Raw genomic sequence first — 22,917 nt, 5'->3', positions numbered from 1 at the left:
CTCTCATCAAGCCGGTTCGAGATCTTTGGTCCCCTGCATACAACACTTCGAGCAGTCCAAGTCAGTCGACGATGTTTACCTGATATCATGTCAAAGCATACTTGCCAACCCTCCCGAATTTACCGGGAGACTCCCGAAATTCAGCGCCTCACCTGAAAACCTCCCGGGACAAATATTCTCCCGAAAATCTCCCGATTTTCGGGAGAATATGCATGCGGACCTGAGTGAGGACAGCCTTTTTTGACGACGGGAGGACAACAGGGTGACAAGAACTAAATTATCCAGACTAGAGATAAATTGTATTATTATGTTTATCTTACCTAAAAATAAATATATTTATTAATAAAAAAAAAAAAAAAACGAAATAAATTTTTACTATATTTTGCTAAAAACATCAAAATTAATTGTATTTTTATTTGTATTTTTTCTGACTCCTTATTACATCCAGCCATAGAATTATACCGGTACATTAAAATAAACATATTTGAAATAATTAATTTTAAATTATCATAATAATTAATTTAAAATGACCATATTTAATTATTAAAATAATTGCTTGTTTATCAAAAAAAATTACCATTTTATTCATTACAATTTGAAGCTCTCAGAAGCCAAGTTATCTTATATTCATGTTATATTTATGCAAGTTTGAAGTATCAATTATCGAAACACAGATTTGTTTGCATATTTTCAGGATGTAGACATATATATATATATATATATATATATATATATATATATATATATATATATATACTTCCAAAGACATGCACCTGGGGATAAGTTGATTGGCAGCACTAAAATTGGCCCTAGTGTGTGAATGTGAGTGTGAATGTTGTCTGTCTATCTGTGTTGGACCTGCGATGAGTTGGCAACTTGTCCAGGGTGTACCCCGCCTTCCGCCCGATTGTAGCTGAGATAGGCTCCAGCGCCCCCCGCGACCCCGAAGGGAATAAGCGGTAGAAAATGGATGGATATATATATATATATATATATATATATGTATGAAATACTTGGTGAATTCTAGCTGTCAATATACTCCTCCCCTCTTAACCACGCCCCGCCCCACCCCCCAGACCACGCCCCCACTCCCCACCCCCCCACCTCCCGAAATCGGAGGTCTCAAGGTTGGCAAGTATGTGTCAAAGTGACGAGTGTTGTGGGCATGCTCGGGACGATAGATAGGAACCAAGCTCCAGAGCCTAAGATGAGCCTGAGTAATCTCTTCCGTTATTTCAATTAATGCCATTGATGTTGAAATGTTGGCTCTGTATCCGCATTGGTTCTTCGGAATATACAAAATAAGACAAATAGTAAAAAAAAGAAGTCTGGCCCCCCGGTACTTAGCTTTCTGGAAATGTGGACCCTGGAACAATTTAGTTGAATACCCCTGCAGTAGGCCAATACTTCTGAATCGATGGTGTGATTGTGATTGTGACTGGGCTCCGCATCAAGCACAAATGTACATGTTCATTGTACATAAATATAACTTATGTATATCGTTTTTTATGTTTTTCTCATAGATTCCATCATGCAACTGCTCCAAAAAGAGACTGGATGCAGCTAACTTGGCTGCAGCCTCACCATTTAACTTAAAGTATTTAATTTCTTATTTCTGCTCTGATTGCTAACATAAGTATGCTATATCAATAATACTTAAAACCTGAATACAATAATTCATAACAGCCACTTCAATGCGAATGTTTGTGCTTTTTCTTCATGAAATACTGCTGTCACATAGATGTGTACTAGTGGACAGGGGGCTAAAGAAACTGCCGTACAACAACTTATTCTTATTTATTATTAGCCTTTATTTAACCAGGTAAAATCCCATTGAGATCAAAGATCTCTTTTCCAAGGGAGACCTGGCCAAGAGGGCAGCAGCAAGGTTACATTAAAAACAGTAAACAAATACATAAAACATCACATTTACAACATTAAAACTTGCTCACATGACACATGTGCATACAGACAAGGTAGACTGCAGTCCTTTCACAGAAGCTTTAAACTCATTCAACGTAACTAGGGTTTGAAGTTTAATATTCGATTGTAGGTTATTCCAAGCCTTCGGTGCTGAAAACCTAAATGCTTTCTTGCCCAGTTCAGTTCTTACTTTGGGGACGACAAATTGCAGAACATTCATTGAACGAAGATTGTGACTTCCTTGTTTCTTTGTTAAAAGACAAGACGGATAAGATGGAGTGATACCCAGAATGGTTTTGTAGATGAAAACATACCAATGATTGAGGCGCCACCTTTCAGGTAACCATTCGCGGTTAAGGTAAAGGAGCATGTTCGTGTTTACAGTTTTTTCCAATTTCTTACACTCTACATTTTAAATGTTCACACAGTTAACAAAGTCTACACACTGTAAGCAAACCCACTGTGCAGATTTGCCTAATATAGACTGCTTCACAGTTTTTGCGAAATATTACACACAATGCTTTCCACACACCTTCCCATCTTGCACAGTGTGCAATGCACACATATAAGGATTGTGATACACACATCTTCACATCTTGCACATGTGATGTGGATGAGATACTATGGCCTGATCCAGCTAGACGGGCAGGTGATGATTAGAATCAGTAACTGAGGCTTTTGAGTACGTTCTTTCATAGAGTTGGATAGCACTTTCATGTAGCCCAGGGGTGCTCACACTTTTTCTGCAGGCGAGTTACTTTTCAATTGATCAAGTCGTGGGGATCTACCTCATTCATATATATAATTTATATTTACTTATTTATGAAATATATGTTTTTGTTAACAAGTTAAAGGTGTTTAATGATAATGCAAGCATGTTTAACACATACAGTTAATATTGTTAATACATTAAAGGTGTTTAATGATAATTAAAGTATGTTTAATATATATAGTTAATATTGTTAACAAGTTAAAGGTGTTTAAAGATAATGCAAGCATGTTTAACACATATAGTTAATATTGTTAACAAGTTAAAGGTGGTTAAAAATAATACAAGCATGTTTAACACAAATAGTTAATATTGTTAACAACTTAAAGGTGGTTAAAGATAAAACAAGCATGTTTAACACATAGTTAATATTGTTAACAACTTAAAGGTAGTTAAAGATAATACAAGCATGTTTAACACATATAGTTTTATTGTTAACAACTTAAAGGTGGTTAAAGATAATACAAGCATGTTTAACACATATAGTTAATATTGTTAACAAGTTAAAGGTGGTTAAAGATAATACAAGCATGTTTAACACATATAGATTCCTTTCTTTCATGAAGACAAGAATATAAGTTGGTGTATTACCTGATTCTGATGACTTGCATTAATTGTAATCAGACAGTGGTGATGATAACGTCCGCATTTTCGAATGGAGGAGAAAAAAAGTCCTCCTTTCTGTCCAATACCACATGAAAGTGGTTGGTTTTTGGCATTTTATTTGTCCAGCTTCCGTACTCCTTTGTATACACTTTACAAGAAATACATTGTCGGCAAACTCCGTAGCTTGCTAGCTTGTGCACGCCAGCTTTCTGAGACTCTTATTTTGGTAGCGCAGGCAGGATGAAGCAGAGCTTTTATTGTGCAACTGTGCAGTCGATCTTTGGAGTTTTGACGACAGGTACGGCGCCAGAGTCTGTTGAAATAAAGTGTCGCCTTCCAGTCGGTAATTTTAATGAGCTGGCAGCAGCCAGCCATCTCAGAAGACCCTCGGGTGCCGTGAATGTCAATCAAGTGACGAAAGTGACGTCATAGTGAAGATTTATGATCGCTCATTTTTAGGACTATTTTTTTAATGCCTGGCTGGTGATCGACTGACACACCCTCCGAGATCGACCGGTAGATCGCGATCGACGTAATGAGCACCCCTGATGTAGCCTATACTCTATGCTGTTATTTTTATTTATCTCCAGATTTTTTTTAAAACCTTTTTATTTGTCTCAGATTTTAATTTGTACTGCATGTCATTGTTGACTACTGTGATATGTTACTTTACCTGACTTTGGTAAAAAATTAATATTTTCAGTTTGTAGCATCATTGTTGAGCAGTTCTTGAAAAGATGACAGGATATTTTGACTTTCTCTTTAGGTCCTTACGTATAGGCCCACTTTAAAGTAATCAATGACGAATGCTATGGATTTGCCAATATATTTTGTCAAGTTACCGAAATTATTCGTCACATATGCTAAAAAGGGTCGGGCAAAATGCCCCTGTGGAGGGGGGCGTGGTCTGCGGGCCTGCCGCGGAGCGTGGTGTGTAAGGACCGGCCTCGAAGCCAGCGGCAGGTGAGTGGATTGCCCAGCTGGGGCTGGTTATCTAATCCAGTGGTTCTCAAACTTTTTTCAGTGATGTACCCCCTGTGAACATTGTTTTAATTCAAGTACACCCTAATCAGAGCAAAGCATTTTTGGTTGAAAAAAAAAGAGGTAAAGAAGTAAAATACAGCACTATGTCATCAGTTTCTGATTTATTAATTTGTATAACAGTGCAAAATATTGCTCATTTGTAGTGGTCTTTATTGAACTATTTGGAAAAAAAGATATACAAATAACTAAAAACTTGTTGAAAAATAAACAAGTGATTCAATTATAAATAAAGATTTCTACACATAGAAGTAATCATCAACTTAAAATGCCCTCTTTGGGGATTGTAATAGAGATCCATCCGGATTCATGAACTTAATTCTAAACATTTCTTCACAAAAAAAGACATCTTTAACATCAATATTTATGGAACATGTCCACAAAAAATCTAGCTGTCAACACTGAATATTGCATTGTTGCATTTCTTTACACAGTTATTTTTGACAGACATTTTAGTGAGAAATCTGAGCTTGTGCTTCACTGAGTTTATGAACTTACATTAATATTTTGTTGAAATATTATTCAATAAATATATTTATAAAGGATTATTGAAGTGTTGCTATTTTTAGAATATTTAAAAAAAATCTCACGTACCCCTTGGCATACCTTCAAGTACCCCCAGGGGTACGCGTACCCCCATTTGAGAACAACTGATCTAATCACCTGTCGCCCTTATTAGCAGCAGCCGGACCGAGACACGTGGTTGGAGTTGGAGCGAGAGAGAGACACGCTGAGAGAAAGACTGTAAACAAAGACTGAAAAGTCTCAGAACAGTGTGCTGTCGTGGCGTGTGCGCAAATAAAACGATTCTCAAACCTGACTTCCGGGCTTACGAGAGGATCTGTCCTGATCAGGGGAACCCACGGGAGGGCAACCTCCACAGCCCCAAACATGTGATTTCTTATAGTAAAATAGGGTTTTTTCAAATGTCTTTTGTATTTATCACTGTTCTGGGTAACTCACTCCAATCGTGTCTTATCATTTGAAGTCTGTGTGAGTGAGATGACAATAAAACTGCATTTTTACAAATGCTTGCTTTATTTTGAGGAATGGGCATATGTTTTGACCGAAGTGCGTCATTTTGCAAATAACCTAGGAATTAAGAAAATTGAATGTAGTGTTTGGAAAAGTGTGTATATCTTTTGAAAAAAGAGACACAGTTAGTCAAATTGTGTGTAAACAAATGGCGAAAAACTGTAATCTGCAACTATACATGATTACTGCCATAATTGTTGGTTCTCTTGATATTTTTGAAAGCCCTTGTTCTGTTTTTGTTTTGTTAAATGTAATAATAATATATATAAGACCAGTTTTTAAGTTAATATTATTATATGTTGTCTGCCTTGTACTTTTTCTGTGTCATTGCCTGAAATAAATGAATAAAGTTAAATTTGAAATCCACGACGAGGTGCATTTATTATTTTGGACAGCGGAAGGCAGTATTGTGTAAATTTGCATTTGCAACAAGCAGTTTCCTTCAGATGGGAACTGCAATTTTGTTGGAATTCTGCCTATCATTCAAAATCCTTATGTAAGCCAAGAACACATATGTTTTCCTTTTTTGTACATTCTAAATTGTAAATAAATGTCAGCAAAAGTCAGCTAACAATGGAAGCTCCTCTATTCAATGCCCTCTAAATAACCATCCAAAAACCGTCAACAAGATTCCATTTGCATCTCGTGACTTAAATATTAACCAGGTATATTGTTATTATACATGCTAACGCAGACAATTTCAAGCGGGGCATTGATCACAGAGAGCGAACTAGCTTATGCTGCTATATTGACATGTTGAGCCGGTGACAACCTGCTGCTGCCTCTAAATTGCCTTCTATCCATCCATTTTCTACCGCTTGTCTAGGTTATAAATCATGCCGCTCACCTGGATAGTAGAAGGCTGTGGCCATGAACCAAGAAGTTTGACAGCTAACTTACACCCGGAGATGGTGAGAAAGACATGAAAAGAGGCTCGTTTGCCCTTTGTGAAGATTATGATGAATTCTTCATCTAAACGAGAAGATATGAACATTTCATCAGTTGGCCTCCCACTGAAAACAGACATTGTACAGTAAGAGATTGTTTTATTATGTTCGTAGTTTGTATATCTTGTTCAGCACTTAGCATTAGTGCTACCTCATGCTTAGCGTTTCACCTAAGCTGGATCTGTTAAGCATTCAGCTTCTAAAACATATTGCTCATCCTCCCTATATTCAGGCTCAAAAATATAAGGTTCTGGATCATCATTTGTCCCATTTGTTGGCTCTCACAAAGTATGCCGTGAGTAGTCGTGTTGTTGTTGAAGGAAAAGCAAACATTGTGATGCGTCTGTGAAACTAATTTAATTGTATTATTTTATTAATTTTAATGTGCCTGCTATTACATTACATATATACTGACAGTGTGTTTATAAAACGTTGATTGAGGTTTTGGGGTGTTTATTTTAGAACGCTTTATATGCGGAATAGAGTGACTCCCGTTGGCTCCATTATTAGCTGACTTTTGCTAGATGATTTAGAATGCATAAAAAAAGAAAAACAAATGTGTCCGAATGATGGACAGAATTCCCCCAAAAAAGTGCAGTTCTCCTTTAAGTCCAAGCTAAATTACATTTTCAAACATCATATGCTCCATTCTTATTTTAAACAAAGCAACATCAGTATGTATTGTTGAGTAACATGACAATATTTTATTGTGTTGTATTATTTGTTATTTGTCTGACTGTGATATAATTTGGAACGTTTTACGGCCAAAAACTAATTATTTCCAAATTCTTAGCATAGTAAGGTAGTTTGATGTAGATTGCTCATCCTATGTATAACTTGTAGTGTTTTGCTACCCGTTTAAATCTATTACACAATACATTTATTGACATTACAAAAGTATTATAGTGTGCCGAATGTAAAAGTCCAGTGACATTTGTTTAGCGGATATACAGTATTTCTCACGTTGAGCTCACTTTTCTCGCATTCAACACACTTGTATCACATTTAACACACTTTTCTAACATTTAGAATATTTTCATCACATTAAAGTTTAAATTAAATGTTGACTCCATATGTTATCTCTAAATGTTTCATCTAAATGTTCAATCTAAACCTTAAATCTAAAATTTAATTAAAACGTTAAATCAATCAAATATTTTTTTATACAGCCCTTAATCACAAATGTCTCAAAGGGCTGCACAAACCACAACGACATCCTCAAATCTGATCTAAATCTAAATGTTAAATATACACCTAAACATTAAATATACATGTAAAATCTGAATCTAAATGTTAAATATAAACCAGTATGTTAAATCTAAATCCTAAATCTAAGACTTAAATCTAAGTCTTGAATCTCAATCTTACATCTAAATGTGAGCGCTAAATGGTAAATATAAATATAAATGTTAAATCTAAATCTTACATTTAAAATCTTAATGTTAAATCTGAACCTAAATGTTACATCTAAATCTAAATGTGAAATCTAAATCTAAATGTGAGCACTAAATCTCTCGCCAAGTGTAAATATGAATATTTAGAGAATTTTAATATTCCACCAATCCGAAGCCTCTCAGCTCCTACATATTTCTTACTGTGGAAGAGGGAAACATGACTGATGCTTAATGACAAATTAATGCCAATAATGTTGCATACTCTAAAAAAATGTTAGCTCCAAATGTGTGAGTGTGCATGGTATGTTTGCATAAAGACAATTGCTACTATTGAGGACACCGAAGTTGCGTCCTCTGTATTTTTTTTAAGTGACAAAAAGAACATAACTGCAAATACACTTTGTTTAGGACATCATGTGTGCTGTAAATCTCTGTGCTGTAGAGCATCCTTTCTCAATAAACGATCTTTAGTGACACGGACTAATAGCAGAAAAAAAAAATGTTGGCAAAAACTTTTTATTGATATTGCACATTAATAAAGAGATATTATGGTAAACAAGTCAACCTTCTGCCAGCATGGCAAGGGTGTGGATAAAATAAACGGCTCAAAACAGTCACTTACTAAACGTTAAATAAAGTAAATATCATGACTTCGACTATGGCGACACAAATTACTGTGAGTTGCTTTCCCGGAATGCAAGCGAACCAGACTGGACATGGCGTGAAGCCAGTGACGTGCAGTCAGGGGAGGCAGGTGAGGCGGGGCCTCATGTGCCATCATGGAAAGAAAAAACATTTTAAAAAAAATAAATAAAAAATTAAATTGTATCCAGTGATTATGCTATAAAGTTATTTTCCATTTAACTTCACCAGTTTTAGATTATTTTTTATTCAAAATCGCTGAATTTTCACATTCAATCTTAAGGTTGCACAAGGGTTTTAATAAAGGTTAAATGATGGCAACAGTTTGACCGGGGAACAAAATAAATATAGTTCCCTTTCTTTCAATGGGAGTTTCTGTGTTGGTAATTACCTCCATGAGAAAGACATTGTTCTTCTTGGCACAGGCCAGGATCTCCTTAACCTCCTTGGTGGTCATGGCCAGAGACTTCTCACACAAGACAGGCTTCTTGGCATTCAAGAAGAGCAAACAGGAGCTCAGGTGGTTGGTCTGGATGGTGCCAATGTATATCACATCTGCACACAGACACACAAAAAAAACTAGCTGTAAAAAAAAAAACTACCAAAGGAGATCACACTAAATAGACACCGATAGGCCTGATATAAACACTGACCAATATTGGGATCCTTGGCCAGCTCTTCGTAGGTTCCATATGCTCGAGGGATGCTGTGCGTTTTTGCAAACTGCTTTGCATCATCCAGTCGGCGGGCTGCTACAGCCACAGCCTGTGAAACATAATTTGAAAAAGTATTTTAAAATCCATATAAAAAAAGTCCAAACTTACTTGCTTAACTGATTAAAGAGGCTGTTTGCAACTTGCTCAAATTTTTTTTTAAACAAAAAATATAACAAGAACACCACCAGCAAGCTTGTTACCATTATTGGTTTAAAAAAACATGTATGTTTTTTCAAAATGTCTATGGTCTTTACAATTACTAGTAATTTTAAATAGAAATTGCTCATCGGTACGAGGAATTTGGCTGGCCTTGAGGTTTGTCCACCAATCACCGCTGTCTTGTCCACTCGTACACATACAAAAAAGCAGTCCGAGAGAAGCAACAAGCATTTTTCAGTCATTATAGAACAGAATACAATAGAATTGAATAACGATGGTAACTCACCTTTGCTAAATTGCTATCATTAGTGGATGTGTGTGTATGAGGAGCCGTTAGGGACATTATTCAGAATTACCTCTTACTTTTACCTTATGCTCTCATATAAACAACTGAAACGTTTTTCTCTCACACGCACTACTGAAACACTCTCATTCACACTACTGAAAACCTCACACACACACCTGAAATTATTTTTCAGTTGTGCGTGTGAAAGGATTTCAGTAGTGTGTGTGAGAGAAAAACATTTCAGTAGTGTGTGACGGAGAAAAACATTTCAGTAGTGTGTGAGAAAATTTCAGTTGTGTGTGTGAAAAGATTTCAGTAGTGTGTGTGAGAGAAAAACATTTCAGTAGTGTAGAGAGAGAAAAACATTTCAGTAGTGTGTGAGGAAATTTCAGTTGTGTGTGTCCGTGAAAGGATTTCAGTACTGCGTGTAAGATACAAAAAAATGTCAGTTGCGTCTATAAAAGGATTTCAGTTGTGTGTGTGAAAGGATTTCAGTTGTGTGTGTGAGAGAAAAAAATTCAGTTGTGTGTGTGTAAAAGGATTTCAGTTGTGTGTGTGAAAGGTTTTCAGTAGTGTGTGTTAGAGTAAACAATTTCAGTTGTGTGTGTGAGAGCTTTTCAGTAGTGCGTGTAAGAGAAATACATTTCAGTTGCGTGTGTAAAAGGATTTCAGTTATGTGTGTGAAAGGTTTTCAGTAGTAATTATTTTTCAGTTGTGCGTGTGGAAGGATTTCAGTAGTGTGTGTGAGAGAAAATATGTCAGTAGTGTGTGAGAGAGAAAAACACTTCAGTAGTGTGTGAGAAAATTTCAATTGTGTGTGTGCGTGAAAGGATTTCAGTACTGCGTGTAAGATACAAAAAAATGTCAGTTGCGTCTATAAAAGGATTTCAGTTGTGTGTGTGAAAGGATTTCAGTTGTGTGTGTGAAAGGATTTCAGTTGTGTGTGTGAGAGAAAAAAAATTCAGTTGCGTGCGTAAAAGGATTTCAGTTGTGTGTGTGAAAGGTTTTCAGTAGTACGAGTGAGAGAAACAAATTCAGTTGTGTGTGTGTAAAAGGATTTCCGTTGTGTGTGTGAAAGGTTTTCAGTAGTGTGTGTTAGAGAAAACAATTTCAGTTGAGTGTGTGAGAGCTTTTCAGTAGTGCGTGTAAGAGAAATACATTTCAGTTGCGTGTGTAAAAGGATTTCAGTTATGTGTGTGAAAGGTTTTCAGTAGTGCGTATGAGAGAGAAAAAAATCAGTTGCGTGTGTAAAAGGATTTCAGTTGTGTGTGTTAGAGCTTTTCAGTAGTGTGTGTGAGAAGATTTGCTTTCCGGTTAAACCGAAAGTAAAACGGAAGGCCTCCCTGTTCCGTTCACCAATAATACCTGGCCCTTTTCAGCCAAGTTGTTTGTGAACAAAATGTTTGCCTAACTGCCGACAAGTAGCCTAACCAAGGCAGCAGCTCTGCTTCATAACTTGATGGCTTCAGCGGAAAATATAAGAACACTATGAATGCGACAACAGGGGGGCTGCAGCCTTCCGTCTCTCACATGCACTAATGAAAACCTTTCACACACAACTGAAATCCTTTTACAGATGCGACCAAATTATTTTCTCTCAACGCACTACTGAAATTGTCTCACACACACTAATGAAATGTTTTTCTCTCACACACACTACTGAAATCCTTTCACACGCACAACTGAAAAATAATTTCAGGTGTGTGTGTGTGAGGTTTGCAGTAGTGCGTGTGAGAGTGTTTCAGTAGTGTGTGAGAGAGAGAAAAATCAGTAGTGCTTATGAGAGTGTTTCAATAGTGTGTGTGAGACAAAAACATTTCAGTAGTGTGAATGAGAGTTTTTCAGTAGTGTGTGAGAGAGAAAAAAGTCAGTAGTGCCATCATACCCCTCATACGCGTGTGTGTGTTACATACAGGCGTGTTACGTCATCACGTACCAAAAGCCAGAGAAGGGCAGGGTATAATGCTGACAACACTCCGAAAGTTAGCGCCCTCTAGGCATTTGCGTCAAGGTTGCAAACAGCCCCTTCCGCTGTTCTGTAGTACAATAAATCATAAAATAATCGCAGCAATAATGCAAAATACCATTGCCAATCTTCCATATGCAGTATAGTTTTACTATATAAGTTTTATTATGTTGTAGAACCACACTCTATTAACAATACCTATTTGTTGTAATTTCCCCGGACAAGTAGGTCCAAGGTTGTTTAATTTTGTTAATTTTGTTACCGAGGTAGAGCATTTTTTACACCCAAATGTTTATGGTCTCTGCAGTGAACATGAGTTTTTTAGAATAACTACAGAAATTTTTTTATTTGATTATCATATTTATAATTATTATAAATACCTATAAATAACATATAAATACCATTGTAATTATAATGACTCTCACATGCACTGACCTAAAATAGAATAAAACTTCATTGCCATTGCACTTAAAAAGTACAACGAAATTACTTTTCCGTACAACCCGTCCAAGAACAGACATACAATAGTCAATTACAGGGGTATACAGAACAGGAAGCGTGATGGGTAAAGAGGTAGGAAGCCAAGGTAAACATGGGGGGAGAAGAAAGAAAATAAAAGAAGCTACCAAACTAAGCTAAACTTGAGACTTGCAACGGGGGGCATCCCGCTGAAGCGGAGCCATCAAGGCACTGCTTCGTAGTCTATCATACTGCGGGGGGTGAAGTAGCGAAGGCATGGGATGGGGTTGGAGTGTATGTGTGCATATCTGTGTAGTAGTAGTCCATGGGTGTGTGTTTGTCCATAAGATTGGAAGTCGCTGTGTTCGGCAACAACCCAGGTGTCTTTGAAGAAGGAGGAAGGGATTCATGGCATCATTCACTGCAATGGTCACACTGGGTTGTTTACTGCATAACTCTGCCAAGGCCAATGCAGAGGGAGTCAAATTGTAGTGATGTTTTAGTTAGGGCGAGCAAACACATTCCTATATTTTGTCTGCTCTATTTGTCCATTCTGACTATCAGGTTGATCATAATTTTGTTTTGCAGAGCGGAAAGCTTCTCCAAAATATTATCCAATTTGCGATTCCATTCAGAAATTGCCAAAGTCTGAGTGCCCACAGCTCTGCCCATCCCATCCATCACAGAAGGCAGCCATTGGGCTCCTTGAATGGCTACCATTGTCTTCCGAATTTGTTAATAGACCAGAGCAATTCTGAATCCAATCATCATATGACCAGTTATCACTATTCCAACTAGATAGAAATTGTCAATGAATGCGACAGAAACAATCGCCAAGCACACAACGCTCCACTTCTCCCAAAAGTCCCGAATGTATCCAGCAGAAAACGTTCCATCAGGACAGGCAGGTTGCCCCGAACCTGGATTCTCGTCGAGAAGATTTCGTCAATTGTCTTGAAAGATCAGTTTATCAATTCCATATTTTAGATTTCGGAAAACAGTGCAAAAGAGAGGCTCTTAAAAAGTTGAGACAAGACAAGGACAGGAAGACAAAGACGCAAAGCAGGACAAATACGGGAGATGGAGGGGAAGTGCCTCTGTTGAGAGCCAGAAGAAGCTACAGTCCAAACCCTGTGAAATATTTATATTTATTACGGAATGTGAATAAACCACGCAGCCATACTGTTATTCCTCATTCCCTTCTTTATCCATTTTCACTATTTTTATGTATTTTTTATTTCTGTTATTTTGTTTTCTATTGCATGTCTGCACCAGAAAAGGAGCTGCTTTTAATTTCATTGTACATTTGTATAGTGAGAATAGATTCATTTCGATAATTTATTTAATGAGCCATTCACAGTTTCACCGTACAGGTCCGTGTGTGCTTAGACAGTTCCGGAGACAAAATCTGCAAGGCTCTTGGTTCAATTTATCCGTCGGACCACAACAGTACCGTATTTTCCGCACTATAAGGCGCACCGGATTATTAGCCGCACCTTCAATGAATTACATATTTCATAACTTTGTCCACCAATAAGCCGCCCCGGATTATAAGCCGCGCCTACGCTGCGCTAAAGGGAATGTCAAAAAAACAGTCAGATAGTTCAGTCAAACTTTAATAATATATTGAAAACCAGCGTTCTAACAACTCTGTCCCAAAATGTACGCAAATGTGCAATCACAAACATAGTAAAATTCAAAATGGTGTAGAACAATAGCAACATAATGTTGCTCGAACGTTAATGTCACAACACACAAAATAAACATAGCGCTCACCTTCTGAAGTTATTCTTCATTCGTAAATCCTTCGAATTCTTCGTCTTCGGTGTCCGAATTGAAAAGTTGGGCGAATACGGGATCCAAAATGGCCGGTTCCGTCTCGTCGAAGTCACCGGAGTCAGTGTCACTGTTGTCCAGCAGTTCTGTGAATCCTGCCTTCCGGAAAGCTCGGACCACAGTTGTGACCGAAATATCTGCCCAGGCATTTACGATCCACTGGCAGATGTTGGCGTATGTCGTCCGGCGCTGTCTGCCCGTCTTAGTGAAGGTGTGTTCGCCTTCGGAGCTGTGTGAAAAAAGCCACCCGGCCTCTTCGCGTAAACTTCCCTTAACCACTCGCTCATCTTTTCTTCATCCATCCATCCCTTCGAGTTAGCTTTTATGATGACGCCGGCTGGAAAGGTCTCTTTTGGCAAGGTCTTCCTTTTGAATATCACCATGGGTGGAAGTTAGCATGGCAAGCTAGAACCACAGTGAAGGATGACTTCTCATTCCCTGTGGTGCGAATATTCACCGTACGTGCTCCCGTTCCACAGTGCGGTTCACAGGAATATCAGTTGCTGTGAAATACGGTAGTAATCCGTGTGCGGATGGAGAGATTGCGTCTTTTTATGAACCGGATCGCTTAGTAGGAGCCATTTTGTGGTCTTTACAGATGTAAACAGGAAATGAAACGTACGGTGATATCCGCGCGTTTTTTCTTCTTCTTCCGGGGGCGGGTGGTTGCTTACAGTAGAAGAAGAAGCGCTTCCTGTTCTATGGGGGCGGGTGCTTTCCTTGGCGGTTGCTTGCGTAGAAGAAGAAGCGCTTCCTGTTCTACCGGGAAAAAAGATGGCGGCTGTTTACCGAAGTTGCGAGATCGAAACTTTATGAAAATGAATCGTAATAAAGCGCACCGGGTTATAAGGCGCACTGTCAGCTTTTGAGAAAAATTGTGGTTTTTAGGTGCGCCTTATAGTGCGGAAAATACGGTAATAAACTTTCGTCCGCTTCTCCTATGCCAGGGGTGTCAAACTCACTATAGCTCAGGGGTCGCATGGAGGAAAATCTATACCCAAGTGGGCCGGACAAGTAAAATCATGACATAACTTAAAAACACAACTACGACAACTTCAGATTGTTTTCTTTGTTTTACTTTCTGACCAAAATAGAACAAGCACATTCTGAAAATGTACATATTACAAATAATCCTCTTGACATAACACTTCTTCAAGTTAGTTAAGAATTTTGAGGAAAAAATGGTGCAGTTTCAAAAACACCATAAAACACAATGAACTTAGATTCAATGTCAGTGTATCTACAAAGCAATTGTCAGGTTTGTCACTGACAAATTAGTTATGTTTTGGTTCTTCCTCTGTGTTTGTTTTTATTTCCTGTCAGCGCTCTTATTTTGGTTCAGTTTCCTGTTTGTCTCCCTGACCGCTGTTTCCCCTCAGCTGTGGCTTATTGGCACCTGGCCACACCTTGTGTCAATCAGTCAGCTGCTATTTAGACCTGCTTTGCCCTCCAGTCAGTGCTGGAGTATTGTCGCTGTCGCTGTATGCTGTGGACTGTTTGCTGTTTCCAGTTTGCCTGTTCCTGGTTTGTGTTTTGCCTTAATTTTTGGACATTAAATCATGTTTTCCTGTACCAAGCCTGCCATCTCTGCATCTTGGGGTTCGTCACCACCATTACTTGACACAATTAAACTTTTAAGTCACAGCACATCTAGGATTAAACAAAAAACAAAATAAAGCATGAATAAAAACGCTTCCATGTAACTACCTCATTTTTCATTTCCACTGTTCACTCTCTTTAAACTTGCACAGAAGACACTAATTTTCGCAGAACTATATCAATGTTCAGTGTCCATCCATTCATCCATTTTCTTACGCTTATCCAAGGTTCTGCCTTGCGCTGCTGGTATGAAATGCTCGCCTTAAATGCAGCTTTTCATTACACAGTAACAGGAGTTGGTTGGGCTTGACGTGCCGGGGCAGCTTGTACACGACCCAAAACCAGTCTGGTCTCACGTGGTATGAGACTGTAATCCATTGCCTGGAGGACAATAGGTTAGGGGAAAGGGACTAACAAACCGAAAAACTCCGGAAGCCAGTACTGGTGGAAGGTTGGGCTTTGGGCTAGCAACCCAAACCTGTAAAAAATATCTTATGCTACAGAAACATTGATGAAAAACTTTAAACCCCAACATCTTGGAAAGGAAGCCTCTTCAGAGCACCGCACTAAAGAGCAAATGACGGTGTATATGGAAAACCACAAGGAGACAGTGCGTCCGAAGCTTCTGAACCCTAGATGACCCACCAATATTGCTACATGGAACGTGAGAACTATGTATGCAGCCGGAAAGACGGCAGTAATCGCGGAGGAGATGAGGAGGTACAGACTATCTCTCCTTGGTCTGTGTGAAACCGGATGGCTCCAGTCAGGGCAGGTCAAGTTGGCGAGCGGCGAATCCATACTGTACTCTGGACACCCAGAAGATTTAGCATCACACAAGGAGGGAGTTGCGTTCATGCTCTCCACAGAGGCACAGAAGGCCCTCATCAGCTGGGAACCCGTCAATTCGAGGATTATCACAGCCAAATTCCAAACTACACACAAGAAAATAAACCTCCACGTAGTACAATGCTACGCTCCCACTAACGACGCAGATGATGAAATCAAGGATAATTTCTACAACCAACTATATCACATACTTGAGACCAAAAAAGGAAAGGACATCATGATTCTGATGGGAGACATGAACGCAAAGTTAGGAGGAAACAACAATGGCTATGAATTGAACATGGGAAGACAAGGACTAGGAACCATAATGAAAACGGAGAAAGATTTGCAGCAGTTTGTGCAGACAACAGCTTGGTCATTGGTGGGACAATTTTCCAACACAAGGATGTGCATAAAGCAGCCTGGGTGTCTGCTGACCATGCAACAGAAAACCAGATCGACCACATCTGCATTAGCCAAAAGTTTAAACGCTCATTGCTGGATGTCAGAGTGAAAAGGGGAGCTGACACTGGATCAGACCATCACCTACTTACAGCAAAAATCCAGCTGAAATTAAAACACACAACACATAGAGAAGGAAGAGTCAAATTCAACATTCAGCAATTTCAAGAACTGTACAAAGTCACACTACACAACCGGTTCCAAGTACTACAAGGTCTGCAAGAAACTCCTACATCAGTGGAGGATAAATGGAATAGTCTGAAAACAATATGGAAAGAGACATGTCAAGAAGTGATTGGGAGAAGTAAGGGAAATAACAAACTGTGGGTTTCCATGGAAATGTTCAAGAAAGTAGGTGAGAGAAGGGCAAAAAAGGAGGTACTAAATGAGAGAGAGCAACAAAGGCCACAGCACAGAAAGAATATGAAGCAGCAAACAAAGAAGTGAAGAAAAGTGTCAGAAAGGACAAAAAGAAGTTCATTGAGGATTTGGCACAACAGGCAGAGGAGGCAGCAGGGAAAAACAATCTCAAATAACTTTACATAACTACAAAAAAACTCATTGGCAAGTTTCAACAGTCACAATCACACATTAAAAACACACAGGGTACACTACTCACAACCAAGGAGGACCAACTAAAGAGATGGACAGAACACTTTAGAGAACTGCTCAATAGACAAACCCCCCAACTGACAGCAGAGATCCCACCAGCCACAGACCTGTTGGGAATAAACTGCAACCCTCTCACCAAGACAGAAATCAAGAAGGCCATCAGGGCCCTGAGAGGAGGCAAGTCAGAGGGGCCGGATGAGATCCCAGTTGAAGCCCTAAAAGCAGACATCGAAACCTCCAACAGCATGCTCTACCAACTCATGCAAACCATCTGGGAGGAAGAAAATGTCCCATCAGCCTGGAGAGATGGCATCATTGTCAAGATTCCCAAGAAAGGAGACCTTAGGGAGTGCAAGAACTACAGAGGCATAATGCTGCTTTCATCGCCAGGGAAGGTACTCAACCGCATCCTACTGGAGAGAATCCAAAAGGCAGTCGATGGGAAACGGAGGGAAAACCAAGCTGGTTTCAGGAACAATCGATCCTGTGCAGATCAAATAGCCACACTCAGGATTATCATTGAGCAGTCAATTGAATGGAACTCTCCTGTCTATGTCAACTTCATTGATTTTGAAAAGGCTTTTGACAGTGTGGATCAGGAGATGCTGTGGAGAGTGAAGGCTCACAATGGCATTCCCCCAAAGTTGATTAACCTTATCAAGAACACCTACCGAGGGATGCAGTGTCGTGTCCTCCATGAAGGCTGCCCGTCAGAGCCCTTCGAGGTCCTGACTGGGGTGCGGCAGGGATGCTATGCTCTCGCCCTTCCTGTTCATCCTCTGTATAGACTGGACCATGACACAAACAACAAGCAATAACCGAACCGGTGTACAGTGGTGCCTGACTGAGCAGTTGGAAGACCTGGCTTTTGCTGATGATTTAGCACTCCTAGCACACACACACACCAACATATGCAGGAGAAATCATGCAAACTGGAAACAACAGCTGCTTCGCTTGGACTCAAAATCAACACATCAAAAACTAAGTTAATGCGTTTTAACAACAAGAACAACTCCCCAATAAACATGGATCATAATCAGTTAGACGAGGTTGCCACCTTTACATAACTAGGAAGCATTATTGCTGTGGACGGAGGAACGGAGGAGGATGTCAGTGCCAGAATTGGAAAAGCAAGGACCATATTCACTATCCTAAATCAAATCTGTAAAGCAAAAAACATATCACTCAAGACCAAACTGCAAATCTTCAACTCAACCGTCAAATCCACCTTACTCTACAGTTCAGAAACCTGGAATATCACCGCCAACATACTCAACAAAATACAGACATTCTTCAACCACTGCCTTCGTCGCCTCCTAGGTATCTACTGGCCTAACACCATCTCCAATGCCAACCTGTGGGACCTCACTAGACAAGACACAATAGAAACACAAATCAGGAGGAGGAAAGGCCTAGAGCCACCTGGAGAAGAACCACAGAGCAGGAGATGAAAGCGCAAGGGCTGTCATGGCAACAACTGGAGCGGAGGGCACAAGACCGAAGGGGATGGAGGAGTTTCATCAGTGGCCTATGTTCCTTAGGGAATTTAAAGGCCTAAGTAAGTAAGTAAGTATCCGAGGTCGGGTCACGGGGGCAGCAGCCTAAGCAGAGAAGCCCAGACTTCCCTCTCCCCAGCCACTTCATCCAGCTCCTCCCGGAGATCCCGAGGCGTTCCCAGGCCAGCCGGGAACATAGTCTTCCCAACGTGTCCTGGGTCTTTCCCGTGGCCTCCTACCGGTCGGACGTGCCCTAAACACCTCCCAAGGGAGGCGTTCAGGTGGCATCCTGACCAGATGCCTGAACCCCCTCATTTGGCTCCTCTCGATGTGGAGGAGCAGCGGCTTTACTTTGAGCTCCTCCCGGATGGCAGAGCTTCTCACACTATCTCTAAAGGAGAACCCCACCACCCTGCGGAGGAAACTAATTTCGGCCGCTTGTACCCGTGATTTCGTCCTCTCGGTCATAACCCAAACCTCATGACCATAGGTGAGAATGGGAACAGAGATCCACCGGTAAATTAAGAGCTTTGCCTTCCGGCTCAGCTCCTTCTTCAGCACAACGGATCGATACAGCGTCTGCATTAATGAAGACGCCGCACCGATCTGCCTGTCAATTTCACGATCCACTCTTCCCTCACCCGTGAACAAGACTCCGAGGTACTTGAACTCTTCCACATGGGGCAAGATCTCTTCCCCAATCCGGCAATGGCACTCCACCCTTTTCCGGGCGAGAATCATGGACTCGGACTTTGAAGGTGCTGATTCTTATCCCAGTCGCTTCATACCCGGCTGCGAACCGATCCAGTGAGAGCTGAAGATCCTGGCCAGATGAAGCCAACAGGATCACATCATCTGCAAAAAGCAGAGACCTAATCTTGCAGCCACCAAACCGGATCCCCTCAACGCCTTGACTGCGCCTACAAATTATTTCCATAAAAGTTATGAACAGAATCGGTGACAAAGGGCAGCCTTGGCGGAGTCCAACCCTCACTGTGCAGTGTCACATGCAGCATTTTAAGTGGGGTTACCAATTGTTTATTTTACTCATGTTTGGTTTACGCTTTACCGTGTACCTCTTGCTTGGTATACTTGTTTGCCCCGTTATAAACTATTTCCTTGCCTAACAGAATTGCTATTGCGACAGGAGTTTCTTTAAATAAAAAATGCAGCATGTTTGACATCCCAGTTCTATGCTAAATATACACAATTATAAAACACTTTATATTAGTTTGTAAATGCATCTATTTATTTGGCATTTTATATGAGTTTCTTGTCTCAATTGAATGACCTGCTTTACAGGATTGACAAGGAGAGGTGATGCGGTTCATGTGCAGCAAGGCATACATTTAAACTCCAGTTACAAAATACGATTCTTTACTCGAGAAAACACTACTGAAAAGTTCCACAAAATGACATTTATTTGACAAATCTATACATCACACATATTTCAGATTTCAGGCTAGAATGTTAAAAAATGTATATACTTAAATGTGTATAAACATTTGAACACTTCTCTGTGAGACCAAAACAGAGCTTCACAACCATCAGAAAAACCTAGACATTTTGCAGCAATGGATACTTCACTTTTTGGAATTTTGCCTATCGTTTACAATCATTATGATGGACAATAACACACATGTCTCTTTTTTTTTATTAGGATTTTAAAGATGATAAAATTGATTGATTGATTGATTGAGACTTTTATTAGTAGGTTGCACAGTGAAGTACATATTCCGTACAATTGACCACTAAATGGTAACACCCGAATACGTTTTTCAACTTGTTTAAGTCGGGGTCCACTTAAATTGATTCATGATACAGATATATACTATCATATTAACTAAAAAAAACCGCTTGGAGTCACTGTTGTAGCCTTCAAAGCCCTCTAAAACAACTTCAAAACCCTTCATCAACGTTTTGTATACACACTGCAAGTCTATATATAATGTAGTAACAGACACTTTCATAACAATATGTAATATGTACAATATTTACCGTGATTTGATCATTTTAATCAAAATGACTGACTTCTTCTGCGCAATGATTTCCGTTTCCTTAGCAGCAGCGAACGTCCGACTTCCAGCAAAAAATGTGTGTTCCGACTTCCAGAAACAAAACGCTTGTGTGTCTTCTAATCATGGCAGACTTGGTAACAGACAACGTAGACGACTATTTTTGGAGAAATAAAGATTCACAACCTTATCTTTTTGAAGCTGAATAAACTGAGGATGAACTGCTGCTTCTAGATGCCACCACAAAGAAGAAGGGGAAACATTGGGGCAGAAAAACTCTTCGTCTGCTCCAACGTTTCCCTTTTTCTTTGTAGTGGCAGCAGTTCATCCTCAGTTTATTCAGCTTCAAAAAGATAAGGTTGTGAATTTTCATTTGTCCAAAAATAGTGTAACTTGACTACATGCTATTTCGACTTAAATGAAGTACTTACCCCAAATAAACCAGAAAAAACATCCGCGGCCAGCTGGACCAAACAGACTGTCCATCGAGTGAGTCACACTTTAATATTGATCATGGTACATGCAGCACGTCATGCACTGTCTGGCTAGTTGTGTACAAACAAAAGATGAAATGTGCGATACTTTACAGATTCTGTAATATGATTGTTCATGTTTTTCAGTCAGTACAGATTGGTGTTGTATCAGTGTAGTGCATTACAAACTCAAACGTGTTTCGTGCTGATGTAGACGCTTATCTCTTGCCGTAGTTAGCTTTTACGGCTAATACCGAAGCACTCCAATGTGTTATTACGCTAGAAAAAGAGTTCCTTAGTGTTCACTCTTACAACAACAATGTCGCTACAGCTTGGTTGGGTTCCGGAACGTAAATGAAGTATGGTTGATGTTTTTTTAATGCATTTTTAAAGTGATTTAGAGGTAGAATTGATTGCTCCCATTACTTTACAAACATGTTCTTGTATCTCATAATGATTACAATGATAGGCAAAATTCCCCCCAAAAGTGCAGTTCCCATTTAATTGCATAGGCATGCATGTCTAAGCATCTTGTAGTGAAAATACCTGGTGATCTTCAGGTGGAAGAGTTTTCATAGCCACCATGAAGTCATGGCTGATCTTGCCTGCGCTACAGATTCCCCATCTGGTTGACATGTCTACAAAGATCCTTTGGCACAAAGAGCAGCAGATTAAAACACTACTTTGCTGGTCCAATAATGTTCGACTGGAAATTCAGGTTATTTCTGCCCATCACCCAATGACATAGCTATATCTAGATGGCGTGTCAAGTTTCAACCCTCCCATTTTGAAATGTTTTTTTGTCCTCTTGTGGTTTAAAAAAAAAGAACTTAAGGGCAGTGTAATCATTAGAGCTATAAACATGCACATTTTAAGGCGGCGTATGTTGTCTATATAACTCCTTGTGTAAATGTAGAATAACCTCAAATACGGGATGGTCTACACTACAAATAAGGTAAACATCAATTGGGTTAAAGAGTAATGTAAAGCAGGAGACGTTATTGCATGTGTAAATGTGACACACTCATCTGTTTCAACATCCAAAAAACAGAAGTCATTTAACAGGAATGTTTTCGCCAGTCACACTACAATGAGACCCAAATGACACAACAATCCTGCATTTGCAAAAAAACAATCATTCACAAGGTTTTATTGTCATGGTGGGATTTTGCGCTGCATCATACTGACATGTTCCTTATATTTTGTACTGCTCATAAGGCAACATGGTCAACAAAATAACATGAATATCCTGTTTAATTGTGTGGAAGAAATGAAAATAAAGCACTTAGGAAAAAAGTTTTTTTCTGACAATTTCCTATAAAATATGTGGAAAATATAATGAAAATGATACATTAACTAAAAAAAAATGACACTATTCAAAGCATAAACCAAATAACAGAACATGTGGTGACGAATGTCATCTTAATCTATGATAAATATAATTAATTACTGGGGGAAGTAAATGTGTGATGAGTTGAGATGTTTCACCAGAGTGTGTGTATGTGCCTTTAGAGGGGAACTGAACTTTTTTTGGGAATTTTGCCTATCGTTCACAATCATTACAAGAGACAAGAGGGCAACATTTTTTTGTGCGTTTTTTTCAGTCTAACATGTCAAAATCAGCTGGTTCTATGTGGCTAACAATCTATTCTA

At 39.4% G+C, this 22,917-nt stretch overlaps 1 protein-coding gene across 1 annotated transcript in view; it reads right to left on the bottom strand.

Moving 5' to 3' along the window:
- LOC133608882 (trans-1,2-dihydrobenzene-1,2-diol dehydrogenase-like) overlaps positions 1 to 21,986 on the bottom strand; it is a 31,207-nt gene extending 9,221 nt beyond the window's left edge. The window contains exons 1-3 of the mRNA XM_061964493.1: positions 21,811 to 21,986; positions 9,011 to 9,122; positions 8,749 to 8,912 (exon numbers count right to left, since the gene is read on the bottom strand). Coding sequence (XP_061820477.1) covers positions 8,749 to 8,912; positions 9,011 to 9,122; positions 21,811 to 21,900 — 366 coding nt within the window. The 5' untranslated portion in view covers positions 21,901 to 21,986. The remainder of the gene's footprint in view (positions 1 to 8,748; positions 8,913 to 9,010; positions 9,123 to 21,810) is intronic.
- Between the last annotated feature and the right edge of the window lie 931 nt (positions 21,987 to 22,917).

The sequence above is a fragment of the Nerophis lumbriciformis genome, linkage group LG06 (genome assembly GCF_033978685.3).
Source record: "Nerophis lumbriciformis linkage group LG06, RoL_Nlum_v2.1, whole genome shotgun sequence".
NCBI lineage: Eukaryota > Metazoa > Chordata > Actinopteri > Syngnathiformes > Syngnathidae > Nerophis > Nerophis lumbriciformis.
The sequence above is the reverse complement of the archived record's forward strand: the minus strand, read 5'-3'. Positions and strand labels throughout refer to the sequence as shown.